This window comes from Oratosquilla oratoria, chromosome 28 (assembly GCF_046742065.1).
Source record: "Oratosquilla oratoria isolate Oo_2021 chromosome 28, ASM4674206v1, whole genome shotgun sequence".
NCBI lineage: Eukaryota > Metazoa > Arthropoda > Malacostraca > Stomatopoda > Squillidae > Oratosquilla > Oratosquilla oratoria.
This window is the reverse complement of record NC_134804.1, coordinates 38,291,700-38,312,639: the sequence shown is the minus strand read 5'-3', so window position 1 is coordinate 38,312,639 and position 20,940 is coordinate 38,291,700. Positions and strand designations below refer to the sequence as shown.

At 40.8% G+C, this 20,940-nt stretch overlaps 2 protein-coding genes across 4 annotated transcripts in view; one reads left to right on the top strand and one right to left on the bottom strand.

The window, feature by feature from the left end:
* LOC143040323 (uncharacterized) overlaps positions 1 to 19,660 on the bottom strand; it is a 71,367-nt gene extending 51,707 nt beyond the window's left edge. For all 3 annotated transcript variants that reach the window (XM_076211231.1, XM_076211234.1, XM_076211241.1), the window contains exon 1: positions 19,328 to 19,660. The gene's annotated coding sequence lies outside the window, so the exon portion shown is untranslated. The remainder of the gene's footprint in view (positions 1 to 19,327) is intronic.
* LOC143040488 (serine/threonine-protein kinase pim-1-like) lies at positions 15,425 to 16,240 on the top strand. The gene has a single exon (XM_076211580.1). The coding sequence runs from the start codon at positions 15,425 to 15,427 to the stop codon at positions 16,238 to 16,240; it is 816 nt and encodes a 271-aa protein (XP_076067695.1).
* Positions 19,661 to 20,940: the final 1,280 nt, after the last annotated feature.

Below are 20,940 nucleotides of genomic sequence, written 5' to 3'. Positions count from 1 at the left end.
ATATGGATAAAAAGGGAAATGAATAAAGAGGAAAGAGAGGAAGAAAAGCCGAAAAGACTGGAAGCTAAGGCAAAAAACGAGAACAGAACGGAGTCAGAGAAAGAGAGATTCTATTGGAGAGTAGTGAACATGAAACTAAGGAAGTTCGACATACAAAAGAAAAACATAAGGGAAACAGAGAACACAATGGAAGTGGCAGAAAACTAAGAGTGTCTTACACAAATATAGATGGATTAATAACAGGATTGAATGAGCTGAATGATTATTTGAAGGAAAAAGAACCGGACATAATGGGAATTGTAGAAACAAAATTAAAAGGCCCACTACCACCCAACAGTGTAGGACATGATGCATACAATTATTGGATTAGAAACAGAGAGACAGAGCAAGGGGGTGGAGTTATGTTCCTGACTAAGAAGGATATAAACGTGAAAGGTGTCATATATGGAAAGAATACAGTAGAGATGATTATGATAGAAGTGGAAGACAGAGATAAGAAGAGCAGAAAATTTGTGATAAATTATGTGCCTCCAAAAACAGCCTCATGGGAGGAGAGTGAACATAAAAGTATGTTAGAGGACACAAAGATAACATTAAATAAAATAATGGAAGATGGAGGAAGAATAGTTATGATGGGCGACTTTAATTGCAAAGAAATCTGCTGGGAAGAAATGACAGTAAAGGGTGGAGACGACTCATGGGGAAACGCTCTACTTGAGATGATTATTGACCACACAATGACACAATGGATACAGGAGAACACTAGGTATAGAAATGAAGAAGAACCATCGAGACTAGACTTATTAATTACATCTGAACCTAGAATAGTGGACAAGATTGAATATAAAACACCAATAGGTAAAAGTGACCACATATTGATTGAACTGGAACTTAATGAAGAAAAATATATCAAAAGAAATGAACAATATAGAAAAGGAAGAATGATGTATGAAAAAACAAACTTTGATAAAATAAGAGAATTCTTTCAACAAGAAAACTGGGAAGAAATATACAAAGAAGAAACATCAGTGGAAAAGAAATGGAATATTTTGACAAAGATTTACAAAAAAGGAGTGGAAAAGTATGTCCCAAGACAAAAACAAGAAAAAGAATATGTAAAATGCTGGTACAACAAAAGTTGTAGGGAGTTAAAAGACAAAAGAGACAAAGCCTGGACCAGATGGAAAAAAGACAGAAGACCTGAAAAATGGAAAATATATACCTGTTATAGAAATGAATATGTACAAACGTGCAGAGAGGAAAAGAGAAAATATGAAAAAGACGTCATAGAAAAATGTAAAGATCAACCAAAACTATTCTACAGATTTGTAAACAATAAACTGAAAAACAAACAGGACTTGGAGAAATTAAGACAAGGGGGAGTTGAATACACTGAGGAAATGGAAATGGCGGAAATTATGAACAAACATTTTAAATCGGTGTTTACAAGGGAGAACATACAACCTGAAGAGATTGAATGGAAAGAGAAAGTCCCCCCTATAGAAGAAATAGAAGTATCAAAGAATGAAATATTGATACACTTGAGTAATCTTGATGTCAGAAAATCGCATGGACCAGATGAAATAGCAAACTGGATTCTGAAAGAATGCAGGAATGAACTGGCAGACAAAATACATAGCATAATAAGCAGTTCCTTGAAAGAAGGAAAAGTTCCAGAAGATTGGAAAAAAGCAAATATAGTACCTATATATAAAGGAGGCAATAAAGAAGAACCTACCAACTATAGACCAGTCTCTCTAACAAGTACAATAGTAAAAATTTGTGAAAGAATTATAAAAAATAGATGGGTAAAATACTTGGAAAAAAACAACGTACTAAATCCAAGGCAATTTGGATTCAGACAAGGACGATCATGCGTCACCAATTTAATATGTTTATATTCAAGGCTAATAGATATAATACAAGAAAGAGATGGATGGGCTGATTGTGCATTTCTAGACCTAAAAAAAGCTTTTGACAAAGTACCACATAAGAAGTTACTTAAGAAACTAGAATCTGAAGGAGGAATACAAGGTAAATTACTAAATTGGATGGAAGACTTTTTGCAAGAAAGAAAAATGAGAGTAGTGATAAGAAACCAGCACTCAAAATGGAATGAAGTAATAAGCGGTGTCCCGCAGGGAACAGTTCTGGCCCCAATAATGTTTGCTATATATATTAATGATATGGATGAAGGAATTGAAAGCTATATGAGCTTCTTTGCAGACGATGCAAAACTACTGAACAGAGTGAAAACTGAAGAAGATTGTGAATCACTACAGAGAGATCTAAATAAAGTACAGGAATGGAGTAGGAAGTGGGAGATGGAGTTCAATACAAAAAAGTGTAGTATAATGGAATTTGGAAAAAGCAAAAACAGAATAACAGGATCATATAATTTGGGAGAAGAAGGAATAAAAAAAGTAGAAAATGAGAAGGACCTGGGAGTCATTGTTATGAATAATATGTCACCTGAGAAACATATAAATAAGATTTTTGGAGAAACTTATAATTTAATAAGAACAATCAAAGTGGCATTTACATACCTGGATGAAGAAATGGTGAGGAAAATCCTAATCACCCTGATAAGACCAAGATTGGAATATGCAGCAACGATATGGTCACCAAGTACAAAAAAATGTATAAAAAAACTTGAAAGAATACAAAGAGCAATTACAAAACTGGCACCAACACTCTCAAAACTATCATATGAAGAGAGACTACAAAAACTTGAACTACAGACACTAGAGCAAAGAAGAGAGAGAGGAGATTTGATAGCTATTTACAGAATCATGAAAGGCATAGAAATTACTGATAGAGAGAATCTGATAAAATGGGATGAAAGAAATACAAGAGGACACGGAAAGAAAATAAAAAAAGACAGCTATAGAAGAGATTTGAAAAAGAACAGCTTTCCTCACAGAGTAATAGACAGTTGGAACAAGTTAGATGAGAATGTGGTGTGTGCAAAAACAATACATGAATTTAAAAATTGTTTAGATAAAATGAGAAATGAAGACGGGACCCCACGAGCATAGCTCCCCTTCCCGTAAAATACAACTAGGTAAATACATACCTGGATGAAGAAATGGTGAAGAAAATACTAAAAACTCTGATAAGACCAAGATTGGAATATGCAGCAATGATGTGGTCACCAAGTACAAAAAAATGTATAATTTTTTTTTTTGAAAGAATACAAAGAGCAATTACAAAATTGGCACCAACACTCTCAAAACTATCATATGAAGAGAGACTAGCAAAACTTGAGCACATATACACACATATATACACACATATACACACATATAAACTTGAGCACATATACACACATATATACACACATACCTGGATGAAGAAATGGTGAAGAAAATACTAAAAACTCTGATAAGACCAAGATTGGAATATGCAGCAATGATGTGGTCACCAAGTACAAAAAAATGTACAATTTTTTTTTGAAAGAATACAAAGAGCAATTACAAAATTGGCACCAACACTCTCAAAACTATCATATGAAGAGAGACTAGCAAAACTTGAGCTACAGACACTAGAGCAAAGAAGAGAGAGAGGAGATTTGATAGCTATTTACAGAATCATGAAAGGCATAGAAATTATTGATAGAGAGGATCTAATAAAATGGGACGATAGAAATACAAGTGGACACAGAAAGAAAATCAAGAAAGACAGCTATAGAAGAGATCTGAAAAAGAACAGCTTTACTCACAGAGTAGTAGACAGTTGGAACAAGTTAGATGAGAAAGTAGTGTGTGCAAAAACAATACATGAATTTAAGAATAGTTTAGATAAAATGAGATATGAAGACGGTACACCACGAGTATAGCTCCCCTTCCTGTAAAATACAACTAGGTAAATACATATATGCACATATATACACACATATATACACACATATATACATACATATATACATACATGTATACATACATATATACACACATATATACACACATATGGGGTGTAGGGGGTGGTTTGGAGCTGTAGCACCTAGGGTAGGAAGCAGCCACATCCTAAGGGATGGCTTCGTGCACTTGGTCAGCACCTTTCACCCCAACTCTCACTTGTGGCTCCTAGTAGCTGTTAGTCTAGGACAGCGGCCACACCCCGGGCAACCATCTCGGCTGATGGGCTAAACCAAGTGAGGGGTGCCACACACTGTGGCATGGAGCAGTGCCAGCTCTACTAGATGAAGACTAGAACAGCAAGCTCAGTATATGTACTCTACTTGTCAGTGGACTTTGGTGAGTTTAGTGTGAAAGCAAGATGGGTCACACATCTAGGACGAACCAGGCATGTAAATGGCAATCGGCTAGTCACCGTAGAAAAGGTTTGGAGCCCTTGCTATGTATTTATCCAAGATTAACTATGGAGCAAAACCAAAGAGTAAATGAAGTGAACAGCGTGAATGGGAGTCTTTTTCCAGAAAGGAGGGAGACTACCTTGCTCGGTCGGGAACATAGTGTACAGCAGGCAGTTTCTGATCGTTGTCTGGCGACTGTTGTAACCAAAGAAAAGTTGAGAATGGCTACGTGGAATGTCCGAACATTACACCAAGCGGGGAAATATTATGGGGTATGGAGAGAAATGAACAGAATGAAGATAGATGTTATGGGGCTTAGTGAGGTTAGGTGGCCAGGAGTGGGAGAGGTGAAAAATGATTATGGAGTATTTGTATATTCTGGAGGAGAAGGAGCAGAAAAAGGGGTAGGAATAATGATGAACAAAAAGGTTGCTAGTACTATGAAGGGATTCTGGGCAGTGTCAGACAGAGTGCTCTTGGTAAAACTCAGGGGAAAACCTTTTGACATATGTTTAATACAGGTGTATGCTCCCATGGTAGAAGCAGAGGAAAGGATAGTAGATGATTTATATGACAAGTTAGATCAAGCAATGGAACAATGTGGAAATCAAGAGGATAAGATAGTTATGGGTGATGTAAATGCAAAAGTGGGTTCAGGTGGAGAAGAAGAGGTGGGGCCATTTGGGTTAGGAAAGAGAAATGACAGGGGAGAAAGATGGATAAGCTGGTGCATAGAACATCAACAAATAGTAATGAATACGTAGTTTAGGCAACATCCGTGAAGGCTATGGACATGGAAGGCACCAGGAGATACAGCAAGAAATCAAATAGACTTTTTTACTATCAACAGAAGATTTAGAAATGCAGTGATAAAGGTAGAAATATACCCAGGAGCAGATTGTAATAGTGATCATGTGCCAGTTGTTGCAGATATTAGAATAAAATTGAAGAAATTAAGAAAGGAGATTGGGAAACCGAGAAGAGAAGTGTGTTGAGAAAGGACGAAGACTTGAAACAGAGGTATTTGGTTACAGTAGAAAATAAATATGAAGTGCTGCGAGAAGAAGGGGATGTAAATGATCCGGGGTTTCAGTGGCAAAGGTTATGTGAAGCAATAGAAGAAGGAAATAAAAAGGTATTTCCTGGAAATAGAAGGAGGAAAAACAAATGGATAACAGAGGAAATATTCGAACTAATGGATAAGAGAAGAGAAGCTAAAAATAGGGATAGAAATGAATATAGAGAATTTAATAGACAAATCAAAAAGAAGTTTATAGATGCCAAGGAGAGTTGGCTTGATGAACAATATAGAGAAATTGAGGACCTTGAAAAAAGGGATTCTAAAATGATGTATGATAAGATTAGAGAAATTACCAAGAGAAAGGGGAGTAATGGGGGCAATCAAAGATAGAGAAGGAAAGGTTTTAATGGACGAGGAGGATATTAAACATAGATGGGAGGAGTATGTGAGGGACCTATTTGAGGACGACAGACAAGAAGGAGAAGAGGAAAATTATAGATATCTAGATGGGGAAGAAATAATGGAAGAGGAAGTGAAATTTGCAATGAAGAAAATGAAAAAAAGGAAAGCCATGGGTAAGGATGGTGTGATGATTGAAATGTTAGAGGCATTAGGGGATTTTGCAATAAGAAAACTCACTAGTCTAATAAACCAAATTTACGAAAAGGGTACAATAACGGAACATATGTGTAACTCAATTTTTATACCACTACCAAAGATAAACGGAACAATGGAATGTAGTAAACATCGCACAGTCAGTCTCATGAGTCAAATAACCAAAATTATATTAAGGATAGTTTTAAATAGAATAAGAAATAAAGTGAGAGAACAAGTTTCATGGGAGCAATTTGGTTTCATAGAATAGGAAAGGAACAGCAAATGCAATTTTTATAATAAGAACGATTATGGAGAGGATGATAGAAAAACAACAAAATGTATATCTTTGCTTTGTTGACTACGAGAAGGCGTTTGATAGGGTAAGACATGAGGATTTGATAAATATTTTGGAAAGAGTGGATATGAATAGCAAAGACATGAGTATCATCAGAAATTTGTATTGGAAGCAAAGAGCAGCGAGGGTACGGGGAGGAAGAACAGAATTTCAAGCTATAAAGAGGGGAGTGCGTCAAGGCTGTGTTATGTCTCCAGATTTATTTAATTTATATGGGGAGATGATCCTTAGGGAATTAGAGGGAATGGAAGGGATTAAAATTGGAGGATTTAATATAAATCATATCAGATATGCTGATGACACGGTATTGGTGGCTGACTCAGAAGATAAACTGCAACATCTATTGAATGTAACCATAAGAGCTAGTGAGGAGAAAGGTTTAAATGTAAATATGGAGAAAACTAAAATACTAGTGGCCAGTAAAACAGATCCACCAAGAGTGCAAGTACAAATAGCAGGGAGAAGAATAGAACAGGTAACCAAATTTTCGTACCTGGGAAGCGTATTGACAGAAGATTGTAGATGTGAAAAGGAAATGAAATCAAGGATAGCGATAGCTAAAAGCACGTTTCAGAAAATGAAAGGGGTTTTAACAAACAAGAAAATGTCTACAGATATAAGGAGAAGAACAGTTAAAACATTTATATGGTCAACACTATTATATGGTTCAGAAGCGTGGAAAATCAGCAAAAAAATTGCAGGAAAACTTACATACATATACCAAGGCTTTTTCCCCCTTCCAAGGGAGGTAACCAAAAAGGGAAAGGCATAAAAACACTCCCACCCATTTCATCCCTAAATACCCTCCACACCCCTCCCACCCTTCCTCTCATCTGAGCACCTCCTGGATGACGGGTCATCCCTGCACCCTGCCCACCGCCCTGGGTCAGAAGCAGTGTCGCAAGACACAGCACATCCACAGCAAGGCCGCTTCATTCAATCGGCGACCCCCCCTCTCCGTCCCCCTTTGCATATAAGGCGAGGACGGGGAGAAATCCCTTCGGGCTGCGTCAAAAATTACTCACACATACTACCCCACCCCCCACCCCCCCGCCCATTCCTCCTCATGCAGTCACAACATCATCCATATACAACCATTCTCCACTCACCTCTGTCTTCCGTCCTCTCCCTTCCTTCCTCAACAGACATTCCCCTCTTCCCCAAAGCCCCCTTCACCCCATCCATCCACCTCATCCTAGGACGTCCCCTCATGTTCACTCCCTCCACATCTGCCTTCCATACCTCTTTTACTAGTCTTTCTTCACTCATTCTTTCCATGTGTCCAAACCATCCTAATATTCTTTCATCAACCCTATCTCCCAAATCCTTTTTTACCCCTGTTCTCCTCCTCACCTCCTCATTTCTCACTCTAGCCTAGTAACCCCCACCATACTTCTCAGACACCTCATCTCAAACACATTCAAACTCCTTCTCTCTTCTTCTATTATGTTCCACGTTTCTGCCCCATACAGTGCTGTTGGCACAATCACTCCTTCATACAGTCTCCTCTTCGCATCCATTCCCAAATGTCTATTCCTCATTACACTCTTTAAACCACCAAGGCATTTACTCGCTTCTCTCAATCTACATTCTACCTCCACCTTCACTCCACCTTTTCCTGCTACACTTGCACCCAAGTATCTAAAACTATCCACTTCCTCCAGTCGCTCTCCCTTAATGTTCACTTCCAGTCTACTGCCACTTTCACCCCTTGTACATCTCATCACCTTACTTTTACCCACATTTATCTTTAGCTTTCTTCTATCACATACTCTCCCAAACTCTGTCACCAGCTTCCTCAATCCCTCCTCTGACCCTGCCACAAGCGCAGTGTCGTCCGCAAACAACAGCTGGCTCACCTCCCACTTTTCTCCATTTTCTTTAACCATCTCCAATCCCTGACTCACTACCCTAGCATTCACCTCTCGCACTACCCCATCCATGTATAAGTTGAACAGCCAGGGCGACATAACGCATCCTTGACGAAGTCCCACCTTTACTTCAAACCACTCACTCTCTCCATTTCTAATCCTAACACATGCTCTACTACTCTCATAAAAACTCTTGACAGCTCCCAAAAGCTTTCCTCCTATCCCATAAATCTGCATAACCTCCCACAGTGCTTTTCTGTCTACCCTATCATAAGCCTTTTCCAGATCCATAAAAGCCCAAAAAACATCCTTCCCCTTTCCTATAGCTTTCTCACATATCTGTCTTACCACAAAGATCTGATCTACACAACCTCTACCCGTCCTAAATCCACACTGTTCCTCACCAATTACTCCTTCTGTTCCTCTCCTAATCCTCTCAATTAAGATCCTCCCATAAGCCTTCCCTACTACACTCAACAGGCTAATCCCTCTGAAATTACTACATTCACACTTGTCCCCTTTTCCCTTGTAAAGAGGAACTATACAGGCACTACTCCAGTCCTCCGGTACTCTACCCTCTCTCCAGCAAACATTAAATAACCTCACCAACCAGTCCACCATCACTGAACCTCCCTTTTTCAGACATTCTGCATGACATCCATCCAGACCAGGTGCCTTACCTGCTTTCATCATCTTTACAACTGCCTTCACCTCATCCTTCCTTATTTCTCCTCCATTCTCCTCACTCATCACTCTCATTTTCTTCGCATTTCCCACTGCAGCTATCTTTCCTTCCCTATCTTCCTTCACATTCAGCAACTCCCTAAAATATTCTGCCCATCTTCCCCTCACTGCCATCTCTTCCATTATCATCTCTCCATCTGTACCTTTTACCTTTTCTTCCCTACTTGATTCGCCTCCTCTTCCTCTCTTAATTTCTTTCCAAAACATCTTTTTATTACTTTCAAAATTTTCTGTCATACTCCAACCCCATTTCACATCTGCTCTCCTCTTTGCCTCCTTTACCTTTTGCTTTACTTCCCTTTTCTTTTCTTTGTACGTCTCATATGACTCCCCTGTCCTCTTTTGTAACCAATCTGTGAAAGCTCGCTTCTTCTCTTCTACAACCTTCTTTGTTTCCTCATCCCACCATTCACTACCCTTTCTTCTATTTCCCCCTGTCCTTCTTGTTCCACACACCATCCTTGCACACTTTAAGACTCCCTCCTTGAACCATCCCCATTCCTCCTCCACACCCATCTCTGCTCTATCCTTTACTCCCTCCCACTCCTCCTTCAGCTTCTTTTCGTACTCCTTCTCCTTTTCCTTTTAATTCAAGGAGTTCACTCTAAGAACCTCCCTACCTTTTGTCCCTTTCCTCCTTCTCCATCTATCCTCCACTCTCAGCTTACCTTCCACCAAAAAATGATCTGATATTCCCCCACCCTCTCCCCTTAGCACATGTACATCCTTAACTCTTCCTATCATAATCCTATTTACCACTACATAATCCATTAGCGCTCTATCTACCACCCTTCCCTCCACCACCCTCTCCCATGTGTACTTATGCTTGACTTTCTTCCGAAACACTGTATTTGCTATCATCAACTCTCCACTACGATTCTTTCCTGGAACTCCACACTTCCCAACCACTCCATCGATTGGACCATTTCCCACCCTAGCATTAAGGTCTCCCAGTACTATTACATTGACATTTCTTCCTAAACCCTCTATGCACTCATTTAAATCTATCCAAAAGGCCTCCCTTTCTTCCATGCTCTTCTCACTGCCAGGCCCATATGCACTTACAAAGACCCACATCTCCTTTCCCAGTTTCACCTTCATCCACATTATCCTTGAGGAAACCTCCTTCCACTCCACTACACGTTTACCTATCTCCTCACTTACTAGAATAGCCACCCCTTCCCTCCCTCGCCCTCTCTTCACTCCTGATAACCTCCCACTTACACTCCCAAACTTACACTCACCCTTCCCTTTCAACTTAGTTTCACTCAAAGCCAACACATCCATCTTTCTTCTCACAAACATACTACCTATCTCTTCCCTTTTATCCATCTTTCTTCTCACAAACATACTACCTATCTCTTCCCTTTTACTCTCATCTGTACCACATCCACGCACATTAAAAGACCCAAACCTTAGGGTGCTGGCCCGAGGCCCTCCAGCACCCCTTATGCCTTTCCTTTTCGTTTTAGGAATCTGCCCCTTGGGGCTACAGGGAGAAGGATGCCTAGTCCCTCTCCCCGTCCCTTCTCGCCTCTTACGATCCAAGTGGGAAACTTGGTGGCAGTATTCTTTTCCCCCATCACAGAAAGAGAATACTCAGAGAAATTGTACAGGACAGCAACAAGGGGTTGGGGGACAGCATAACGGAGGGACAGTCTTAGCATAAAAGTGTCATCATTTCTCTATGAACAGAATTTCTTCTATCATAGACAAAATGATGTGTGGCTCTGGTCCGTAGGGGCGCCCCATATAGACCCTAAAGTATCGACTGCATGCTACTTTGCCACAATAACAAGCAGCCAATACCCCAGACGGGTATATATAAATGATATAGACCATGGACTAAAATCTACTGTTTCCAAATTTGCTGATGATACAAAACTGTGCGGAGTGGCAAATGATCACTCAAACCAATTAGATATTCAAGAAGATTTAGATCAATTACAGCAATGGTCTGAAAAGTGGCTAATGAAATTTAACACAAGTAAATGCAAGGTAATGCACATAGGTAAAAATAACAGTAAGTACAATTACCAGTTATTTGGAAATTCGTTAACAAAAGTGGATAGTGAAAAAGATCTCGGCGTAATTATCAGTAACGACCTCAAATCATCCAAGCAATGCATTTCAGCCTCTGAGAAAGCAAATAAGATTCTGGGACTGATTGCGCGATCTTTTGATTTCAAAAGTCCATCACTCATTAACAAGCTATATAAATCGTTAGTTCGTCCACATTTGGAATATGCTGTTTCCGTATGGTCACCGAATCTCATTAAAGACATTGACAGACTGGAAAAAGTACAACGGCAAGCCACAAAACTGATTCCATCAAAAATAAATCATAAGAAAATCGACTAAAGCACATGAATCTGTTTTCCCTAAAAAAGCGTAGACTCAGAGGTGACTTGATACAGGTCTTTAAGATTTTAAAGGGAATTGACAACATCAAAAGTGACCAAATTTTCACATTGAATGAGAATCAGACAAGAAACAATGGTCTCAAACTGTCTGGAAATAGATTCAATTTGGAAGTAGGTAGAAACAACTTTGCCAACCGTGTAGTGAATGAATGGAATAAACTTCCTGCACAGGTAGTGCAATGTAGTTCAGTTTGAAGCTTTAAGAATCGTTTAGATAAATACCTAAGTAAGATGCTGTAATGATTATAATTTATCTTATATTATTTGTTTTTGTTTTGTTATCATTTGTCTGTCTGATTTTCATTTATTAATAGTTATATGTTAATTTATTATTTACTATTTACCTGTTTGTTTATTATTCTAACTATACCTATGCATTTATTTATGTATTTTATTTGTTATTTACATTATTATAGTATTTATTTATTATTTTATTATTAATATGATTTTTTTTTTCCATCCGACCTAGATATGGATCAAAAGGTCTCCTGTCGGCATGCTCCGCCTTTGTAATCCTTTGTAATCCTTTGAAATGTGGATATGGAGACGAGTATTAAGAGTACCATGGACAGCGAAGAAAACAAATGAAGAAGTATTGAGAGAAATGGAGACAGATAGGGAATTGATGACAACAATAAGGAAAAGACAGTTGCGATTCTTAGGACATATAATGAGGAAGGAAGGGTTGGAAGAGGTGGTGATGATGGGAATGGTGGAGGGAAGGAGAGCAAGACGAAAGCAGAGGGAGAAGTATATGGACGGGCTGATGAGGGCGACGGGAAAACAACTCAAACCAGCACAGATGTTACAAGTAACTAGGGACCGTGAACGGTGGCGCTCCATGGTTGCCGAAGTCCAAGAGGATATGGCACGACAGTAAGGTAAGGTAAGGTATACACACATATATACACACATATATATGCACATATATACGCACATATATACCCACATATACACTCATATACACACATGTACACATATACATATATATACATATATATATATATATCAATGTAACTTAAAAAATAAAGTCTTTCCAGTTTTTCCCGTTTTTCAATCCGTGGTATTTTGGGGACATCGGGTGGGTGTAAGGTTGTCCAATAGGAAGAAGAAGAAGAAGTCGGGGTCAGGTGGTATTCTTCCTCTTCTTCTTCTTCTTCGCGTTCTTCTTCGCGTTCTTCTTCTTTTCGTCTTCGCGTTCTTCTTCTTCTTCGTCTTCTTCTTCTTCTTCTCCTTCGGATCTAGAGGACTCGAGCGGATCTTTGAGACTCGAGTGGATCTAGAGGACTCGAGCGGATCTAGAGGACTTGAGTAGATCTTTGGGACTCGAGTGGATCTTTGGGACTCGAGCGGATCTTGGGCGTAACTTAAAAAATAAAGTCTTTCCAGTTTTTCCCGTTTTTCAATCCGTGGTATTTTGGGGACATCGGGTGGGTGTAAGGTTGTCCAATAGGAAGAAGAAGAAGAAGTCGGAGTCAGGTGGTATTCTTCCTCTTCTTCGCGTTCTTCTTCTTCTTCGCGTTCTTTTTCTTCGCGTTCTTCTTCTTCCTCCTCTTCGCGTTCTTCTTCTTCCTCCTCTTCGCGTTCTTCTTCTTCGTCTTCTTCTTCTTCTTTGTCTTCTTCTTCTTCTCCTTTGGATCTAGAGGACTCGAGCGGATCTTTGAGACTCGAGTGGATCTAGAGGACTCGAGCGGATCTTTGGGACTCGAGCGGATCTAGAGGACTTGAGTAGATCTTTGGGACTCGAGCGGATCTTGAGGGCTCGAGCGGATCTTTGGGAATCGAGCGGATCTTGGGCGTAAGTCTAAATAAAAATATTTTTTGTTCTTCGCGTTCTTTTTCTTCGCGTTCTTCTTCTTCCTCCTCTTCTTCGCGTTCTTCTTCTTCTTCGTCTTCTTCTTCTTTGTCTTCTCCTTCGGATCTAGAGGACTCGAGCGGATCTTTGAGACTCGAATGGATCTAGAGGACTCGAGCGGATCTTTGGGACTCGAGCGGATCTAGAGGACTTGAGTAGATCTTTTGGACTCGAGCGGATCTTGAGGGCTCGAGCGGATCTTTGGGACTCGAGCGGATCTTGGGCGTAAGTCTAAATAAAAATATTTTTCTAAAAAACAAAAATGACGAAAATAAAAGAGGTGAATAATTTACAGTTGCTTATTTTATAGCCTTTGAAGGTGGGGCGTAGCCCTCCGCGAGCGAAGCGAGGTGCGCCGCAGGCCAAGCCCCCCGGCGCAGCCGGGCTGGCGAAGCCAGGGGCTTGTATATATATATATGACGAGATAAACACATATGAGGACGGAGCCTTTATTTGTACGACGTTTCGCTTATTACAGCTTTTTCAAGTGCAAGTTGAGATACAAATGCTTGAGATTAAATAAGGGGAAAGGAGGGAACTGGGAGAGAAAAGGGGGGGAAGGAAGAGGAGGAGGATAAGGGGGGGGGGATTGGACACTGGGAAAGGATGAGAATGCTGGCCCAAACGTCCGTGGGCGAAATGTCCACAAAGGGTGGTTTAGATATTTAATATTTTGCTGGCAATGGGTATTAGGGGAATAATGTGAGGCGAGATGTTAAACATGCCCCTGTTTTGTTCAATAGTGTTCGTTCCTTGAATGATTGCTGCTTCTAAACACTTCCTGCGGATTTTGTCTGGTTCCCGTATCAGCAGCTCTGCATTCTTCCAGTCCATAAGATGGTTTTCCTTGTTTCTATGTGTCACACATGCATTGGTGGTAACATCATGCCTGACGTCGTAACGGTGTTCACGTATTCGTGTATTCAGGTCGCGTGATGTTTCTCCGATGTAAACTTTATCGCATCCTGAACACGGAATACGATAAACACCGGCTTTGGTGCCCGGTGTCTGGTTGTTGTGTATTTCTGTCTTCGTGATGTCTTTTATCGTTCTGCTTGTCTGGCACATTATTTCCAATTTGGTGGTTCTTAAAAGACGTGTCAGGTTGGTGGCAACACGAGACGTCTTGTTGTGCTGTCCTGTTGCCAACCGGCGACGTTGCCACCAACCTGACACGTCTTTTAAGAACCACCAAAATATATATACATACATATATATACATACATATATATACATACATACATATATATACATACATATATATACATACATATATACTCTATACATATATATACATATATATATTATACACACATATATATATATATGAATATATATATACTGTATATATATATATATATTTGTATGTATTTACAGTATATATCATTATTTTTTTTTCTTTTGTCTTAATGTATGCACTCTATCAAGGTTTTTAATTCAATGCCCGAGGAATTTTGTTTACAATATATATTCGCCAAGTTGAAGTAAATCGGCTATATACACATACACGTGTATATAATCACGAGAGTTTTAACTAGTTCGGTGTGATATCAAACTATTTTACTCGGTTTAGTTCTTTCTGTTAGAAAGGTGATAAGCTGCCTCGACAGAATTTTACCGACCTCATTCTAAGTATCCAGATTAAAACTTTTGAAAGTTTTATTTCTGACTCATACCAGACGATTCTATGACCCTTAAGAGGTGAACTTCGGCCGATAACCAAAATTAAATCATCTAAATTGATCAAAAGAACATAAGAACTCAAGAACGGAGGAGACTGCAGGAGACCATAAGGTCTACACTAGGTAGTTCTGGTGAAGGACCGGGCAATTTTATTCAGTTGTGAGCTATCCCCAGGCCAAAGCGGGGTCTCGGTTGATCAGAACCTATCGGCTGCGGCAGGGGTCTGCCATTACCTGATCCAAATCGCCTACCGAACCACACAAACAAAAGTTCTAAAGGCGTAAAAGGGTCAGTCAAAAGCCAAGAATAATTTTTACCATAGTTCATTTATTATCAACCGTTTCACCTTTCAATGTGCCAGTACGAAATGGATGCGCGACTTCTGGTTCTGGAAGCCTATCTCGGCACGTCGACTTCGATGACGAACCGACATCTTCTAGGGCCTGAAGGAGGTCAGCGTTGGTGGCCCCACAGTATGTTCTCCCTTGACCGCTACAAGGTGGAGAGGAAACTCGGCGAAGGAGGTTTCGGGTCGGTCTTCGCCGCCACCCGCCTCGACGATGGCCAACGCCGAGGTCGACAATTGGGGAACCCACGAGGGCGAACGCGTCCCCCTCGAAGTGGAACTGCTCTTCGCCCTGGAGCCAGTTCCCGAGGTGATTCCCCTCTACGAATGCTTCCGCCGAGGGGACAAGTACTACCTCGTAATGGAGTACGTCCCAGGGGCCATGTCGCTCTACGACTACATCGAGGCGCATGGCCCCCTCACCGAGGACCTGGCACGGCACATCCTCCTGCAAGTGGTGGATGCCGTGGCCAAATGCTTCAGATGCGGCGTGTCCCACCGGGACATTAAGGCCGAAAACGTCCTTCTACTCCCTGAAGCTGGCCAAATACGACTAATCGACTTGGGCGTTAGTGAGCTCATCGTCAGCCATAGAGGGGGCGACACAGGAGGGACGGTAAAGCACTGGCCCCCTGAGTACTTCTTGAAGAATGAGTACCTCCACCTTCCCGCCACTGTATGGAGTCTTGGGACACTCCTGTACCACGCAGTGAGCGGAAGGGCAGCCTTCACAGAGGACGTGGAGGATATTGCCAGGGGTGCCCCGAATTTCCCCTCCCACGTGTCCCTCCTCTGCCAGGATCTCGTGGCCAGATGTTTCGTTAAAGAGCCCTGGAACAGGACATCCTTCGAAAGCTTCCGGTCCCATCCTTGGGCGACAGGGTGGGACCACACGCCCCTAGACCAGAGTGCCACCTACGCTATCCTGCAGGAGGGGATAGAAGCCATTAGAAGGCTCCCCTACAAGAGGACTCGCAGGAACGCGGGCGACATTAAGCTCGCCCAGCGGCAGGTCTGGAAGGAAGCATAGCGATCAAGGGAAATGCCAAGTAAAGCCCACTGCGAGCCCAAGTCCCGGAATGGCGAGGCAACGAAGCCTAAAAGGAAAAGCTTGGGACAGCAAAAGCCTAAGCCCAGCAATAAGGCCCGTCCGCGGGAGAAAGTAGTGATCCGATTGCAAAAGAAAAGAGAAGATAAAAAGCAACGGGTCACTAAGAAACGTCGGTGAGAACCATGGAATTATGCCCAAGATTAAGAAATTTTGTATTAAAACTCATTGGTGATATAAAAAGAGAATGCCCACTGGAATAATTATGAAAATATACAGAATAAATTAAAGAGATAACCAATGATAAGTAATTGAAGGACAATGCCCATAACAAGTAATACTGAAAGAGAAGGCCCCAACAAATGCCCCTACAAGAAGAAATTGAAATTATCACCAACGATATGAAACTATGTACAACTTCTTTAGTAAAATGGAAAGTGAAAGCCCAAACGAATGAACATGAAAATGAATAAGAGGCCCCAAAGGAAGAAATGAATAAAATTAAATGATTGATGATAGAAAGGGAACCCAAAAGAATATGAAAACGAAAGTCCCAAAAAAGAAACGAAGCATACAAATTGCCAACAGTGAATCCCCATGACTCAAATGGATGAATCACACCTCCCAAGAGGTCAAAGGCACAGGACCTACGAGTAAAAGAAGGTACATATCCTGAAAAACCTGGAACTTCAAGTATCAAGTATTGAAATATACTTTGTGCCAATGCTAAAGTCCAACGGAGCCATCAAAGCCATACGTCATTGGTTAAATATGCACTCTGGCCTTCCTCTCCACCTTGGGAACACTCAGAACACAACATCACAACATCCACCAATCGGCCTCTGAGGTTCCCATCTCTAGTATCTCTTTCGTCTCCTTCACGTCTAACTTCAGAATCACAAAGCAAGTTCCAGACCATAAAACTGAAGTAATAGAAGCAATGAAATGTTATTCAAAATAACGACTAAAAGGGTTTCCCTCAGCTGAATAAGATTGCTCGGCAGGGGTTTGAATAAATACAAGTATTTTACAGAAGCCAAAGGGTTAACTGTAAAACAACAAGAAATGCCATTATTATGACAGAATCATCTCTCTGCTGCCACCTGTTTTCAAAACCTGTCAACACCCTCACCTCTATCTAGAGGTGCAACCCTGAGGGGCTGACACTGGGTGTCCAGATTGAGCCCAACATCTCTCTCTATCAACTCCAACTGTATTTTCTTCCTGCAACTGACAATTCCTACCCTCCTACTGATCCTATAAGCCGGTAACATAGAAACAGTCACAGTGATGACATTAATGAAATATTGACATCCACTGTGCACTGGGGATTTGCAGTCATTAAAAGTAGAGGCAACAATGATCGTATTAAAGACTGCAAAACAATTAATTGGAGGTCCTGTGAATAAAAGGAATGAAAATGAGCAAAAGAAAAAAATAGTGAACGCTAAGATGAACAACAGTAACATAATCATGAGCAACAGCATAAGGGCAACGAAATCATTAAGATGACTGATGTAAAAAGCAATAATGACAGAATGGTAAAACAAGAAATTAAAACTTATTAGCAATGAGCTACAAAGGCACTAGGACACAGTATGCGATATAAAAGTATTACAAAAAGAGATGCAGTAAAAGCAATGATAATTAATGAAAACCAAAATGCATAAGAGTACTAAGATCAATGATGTGATGGTCCCATAGAACAAGTGTCAGAATAATCTCCAAATTGCCTGACTTCATGTTCTAATAACACACTAACTGCAATCTAGACATACTCAGGGCTGACACCTAGTTTCTGAACCAAGGACAAAATATCTCTTCATCAACTTAATTGTTCAATATTTGTTCACTTAAGTTGTGATCACAACTGACAATGACTATCCTTTCCCTCTTCCCATTAGCCAGTGATACAAAACAGGAAACTCTATTTCTTCTTAGAAGGGTTATAGGATGACCTCAGGACTGTCCTCAGTTACTGTGAGGATGCAAGCTTTCAGGAAGTAACAACTAGCACCACAGTCGGAAGAAAGAGTTGCTAACTGCAATCCTCTTCAGTAGTACAAGGTGGGAGGGGAAGAATACCTCTGACCCGACCTCTGGTCATCATCAGGTCACGAGCGAGTGAGGGTAGTGATATTTATTCCTTCCCTAGTTCCTTTTCCTTTGTAAGAGGTTGCTATTTATGATAGCACCCTCCTCCCACCTTGTACTACTGAAGAGGATTACAGTTAGCAATCGAAATATATAGGTTTGCTTATTCAACTCTTTCTCCCGACTGTGGTGCTAGTTGTGATTTACAAATGTGTTACTACATTTTTCACCAGTGGTTTCAGTAAGTAAAGTTAAGGCAATAAACGATTGATTATATTCAGTTAATAGTAGGGTACTGTTAGACTCCCAAGAGGTATCCAACCCATTCCTCATCTGCCCCAAAGCCCTACATTGACAAAACACCCCTTCTACCTCTGAGAAGACACAAACCATTTCATAAATACTGTTGTGTTCGTCAAGACATCTTTACTCTCTCTCTCTCTCCTCTCTCTCTCTCTCTCTCTCTCTCTCTCTCTCTCTCTCTCTCTCTCTCTCTCTATTTATATATATATATATATCTTTCTCTTTCTCTCTCTCTCTCTCTCTCTCTCTCACTCTCTCTTACGCAAATGAATCGTGACATGAGAAGGACTGTCGCAGGCAGAGCCATGCACGGATGTAGAATGGTGAGAAGTTACAGCCTTTGTGTGTGTAAGTCTGTTTCCTTCAACTTGTCGATGATTTAGTCAATGAAGGAAATTGTTAGATACTGGTGTAACAGCCTCCGCCTGTTGCAGACATTAAGAAAAAGAAAAAGTGGGAAATGCCGAAAACATATATATTTTTCATTTGGAGTAATTAAAATTGAAAAGTTATATGTTCAGTATTACAAACATTTGGAAACCTAACACATCTGGAATCTAAATTTTGCAACTCTCCTCTGTTTAGAACAATAATACATTTCGGAAATATGTCAGAATATTGACATTTATCTTTTATTCAGTCATGTATATATATATATATTTTCTTGCTTACCTTTAGGGAGGATATTCGCTGGTCGATCGGATTAGAGCATCGCTACTTGCGCGCGGAGGTCGAGGTGACGGCAGATCAAACCTTGCCGCCAGTGAGTTGGACCAAGGGCATGGCTCATTAAATTCCACGCAACAAAGTCCTCTGTGAGATGCATCGTCCTAGCCTCCTGATAGGTTTTAAACAAAACCATCATCACTTCTATGGAGGAAAGGTATTTCTTCTGCAGTGTTGAGGATTTAAACCACGATAGAGATAGCCTCTCTGTGGATGGGTTGTGGGACACTTCAGGTGCGAGAAGATAGACTGCCGGAGTAAGAGGTGTTTGTCGTCCCACGAGTGGGACAGGAGCTGGAGTTGGAGGACGGGTGAGTGGGGTGAGAATGATGACGCATGGCCTGGCCGGCGTCCAGGGAAAGAGCCCTGGTCCACTCGGGAAAGGCCATTTGCTTCTGGATGCTTAGTGTTGTGCCGTGGTTGTCGTGCCATTCAACTCAGCAGACTGTTGTTAGTTTCTGTTTTCTTATTTTCTTCTTGTCCCACTCTCTTCGTCTGACTTTGTAATCATATAACGATCTACATTTTTTTCTTTCTTTAGCTTTTTTTTAGATATGTTTAATTTTTTCCTGCCTTTTTGCCTTTTGTGTTGTTTCGCTGTTTGCTTTTACATCTGTTAATCTACCTCGATGAGAGACTCGAGGCGGTCGCCTTCTTGTGGTGGTCCTGCAAGACGGACGTCATAGAAGATGTTCTCCTTGCTGCCTCATATTCAAAATCGGCCAACTCCCTCATATTAAACCAGAGGAGCAGCCTCTAGGAACTGACACTCGGGTCTCGGACCGGGCTCAACATTTTTAATTGTATTTTTCCTATTTTACTAATAATGGGGACCTGACAGCCGGCGATTGATCACCTCCTAAGGCTTTCGGCCGATGACATAGAAACAGTTTCACATTAATACAACATGGTATTTAAAGCATTCTCCCTAAAGAGATCTAAGGACGGAGGAGGAGGAGGAGGGGGTCCGTGGACCGTTGCCAACCACTAAAGGGCTACGGTTTTGTGGTCATTGAAATTCGAGGTAATAGTTATCCAACCCAGTGTCCTCTTAGATCTATTTTTCTCTGATTCTATCTTTCTGTTTAACTGTTTCTCATGACAGTACCTATCTTTTTATTAATATAACTTCACACCTGCCGTTGTGTCACACGTTTTATTTGTATTCTCAGTACGTCCCTATTATCACATTTCTTGATGACTAATCACCCCCCCCCCTTCCTCTGAGTGTTTGTAGTTATCTATTTACAATGTACTAGCACAAGAAGTCTAGTGTACAAATCCTGGTGCTTAGTGACTGATTTGGTTTAACACCAGGAGACTAGAACGGTGTTCATTACTTTATAGCTCTTGGTCTAACTCGCTGGTAGCAGGGTTCGAACTGCCGTTACCTTAATCACCGTAAGTGGCGACGCTCTAACCCGCTCGGTCAGCGAACATCCACACGTACATAATCTGGTGACAGCTTGAAACCACGAAGACGTGATTTCAGCTTATCGTTTACCCCGGGACACGTGCTGTTGAATATGAGTATTTACAAAGACCATTGTAAATCAATC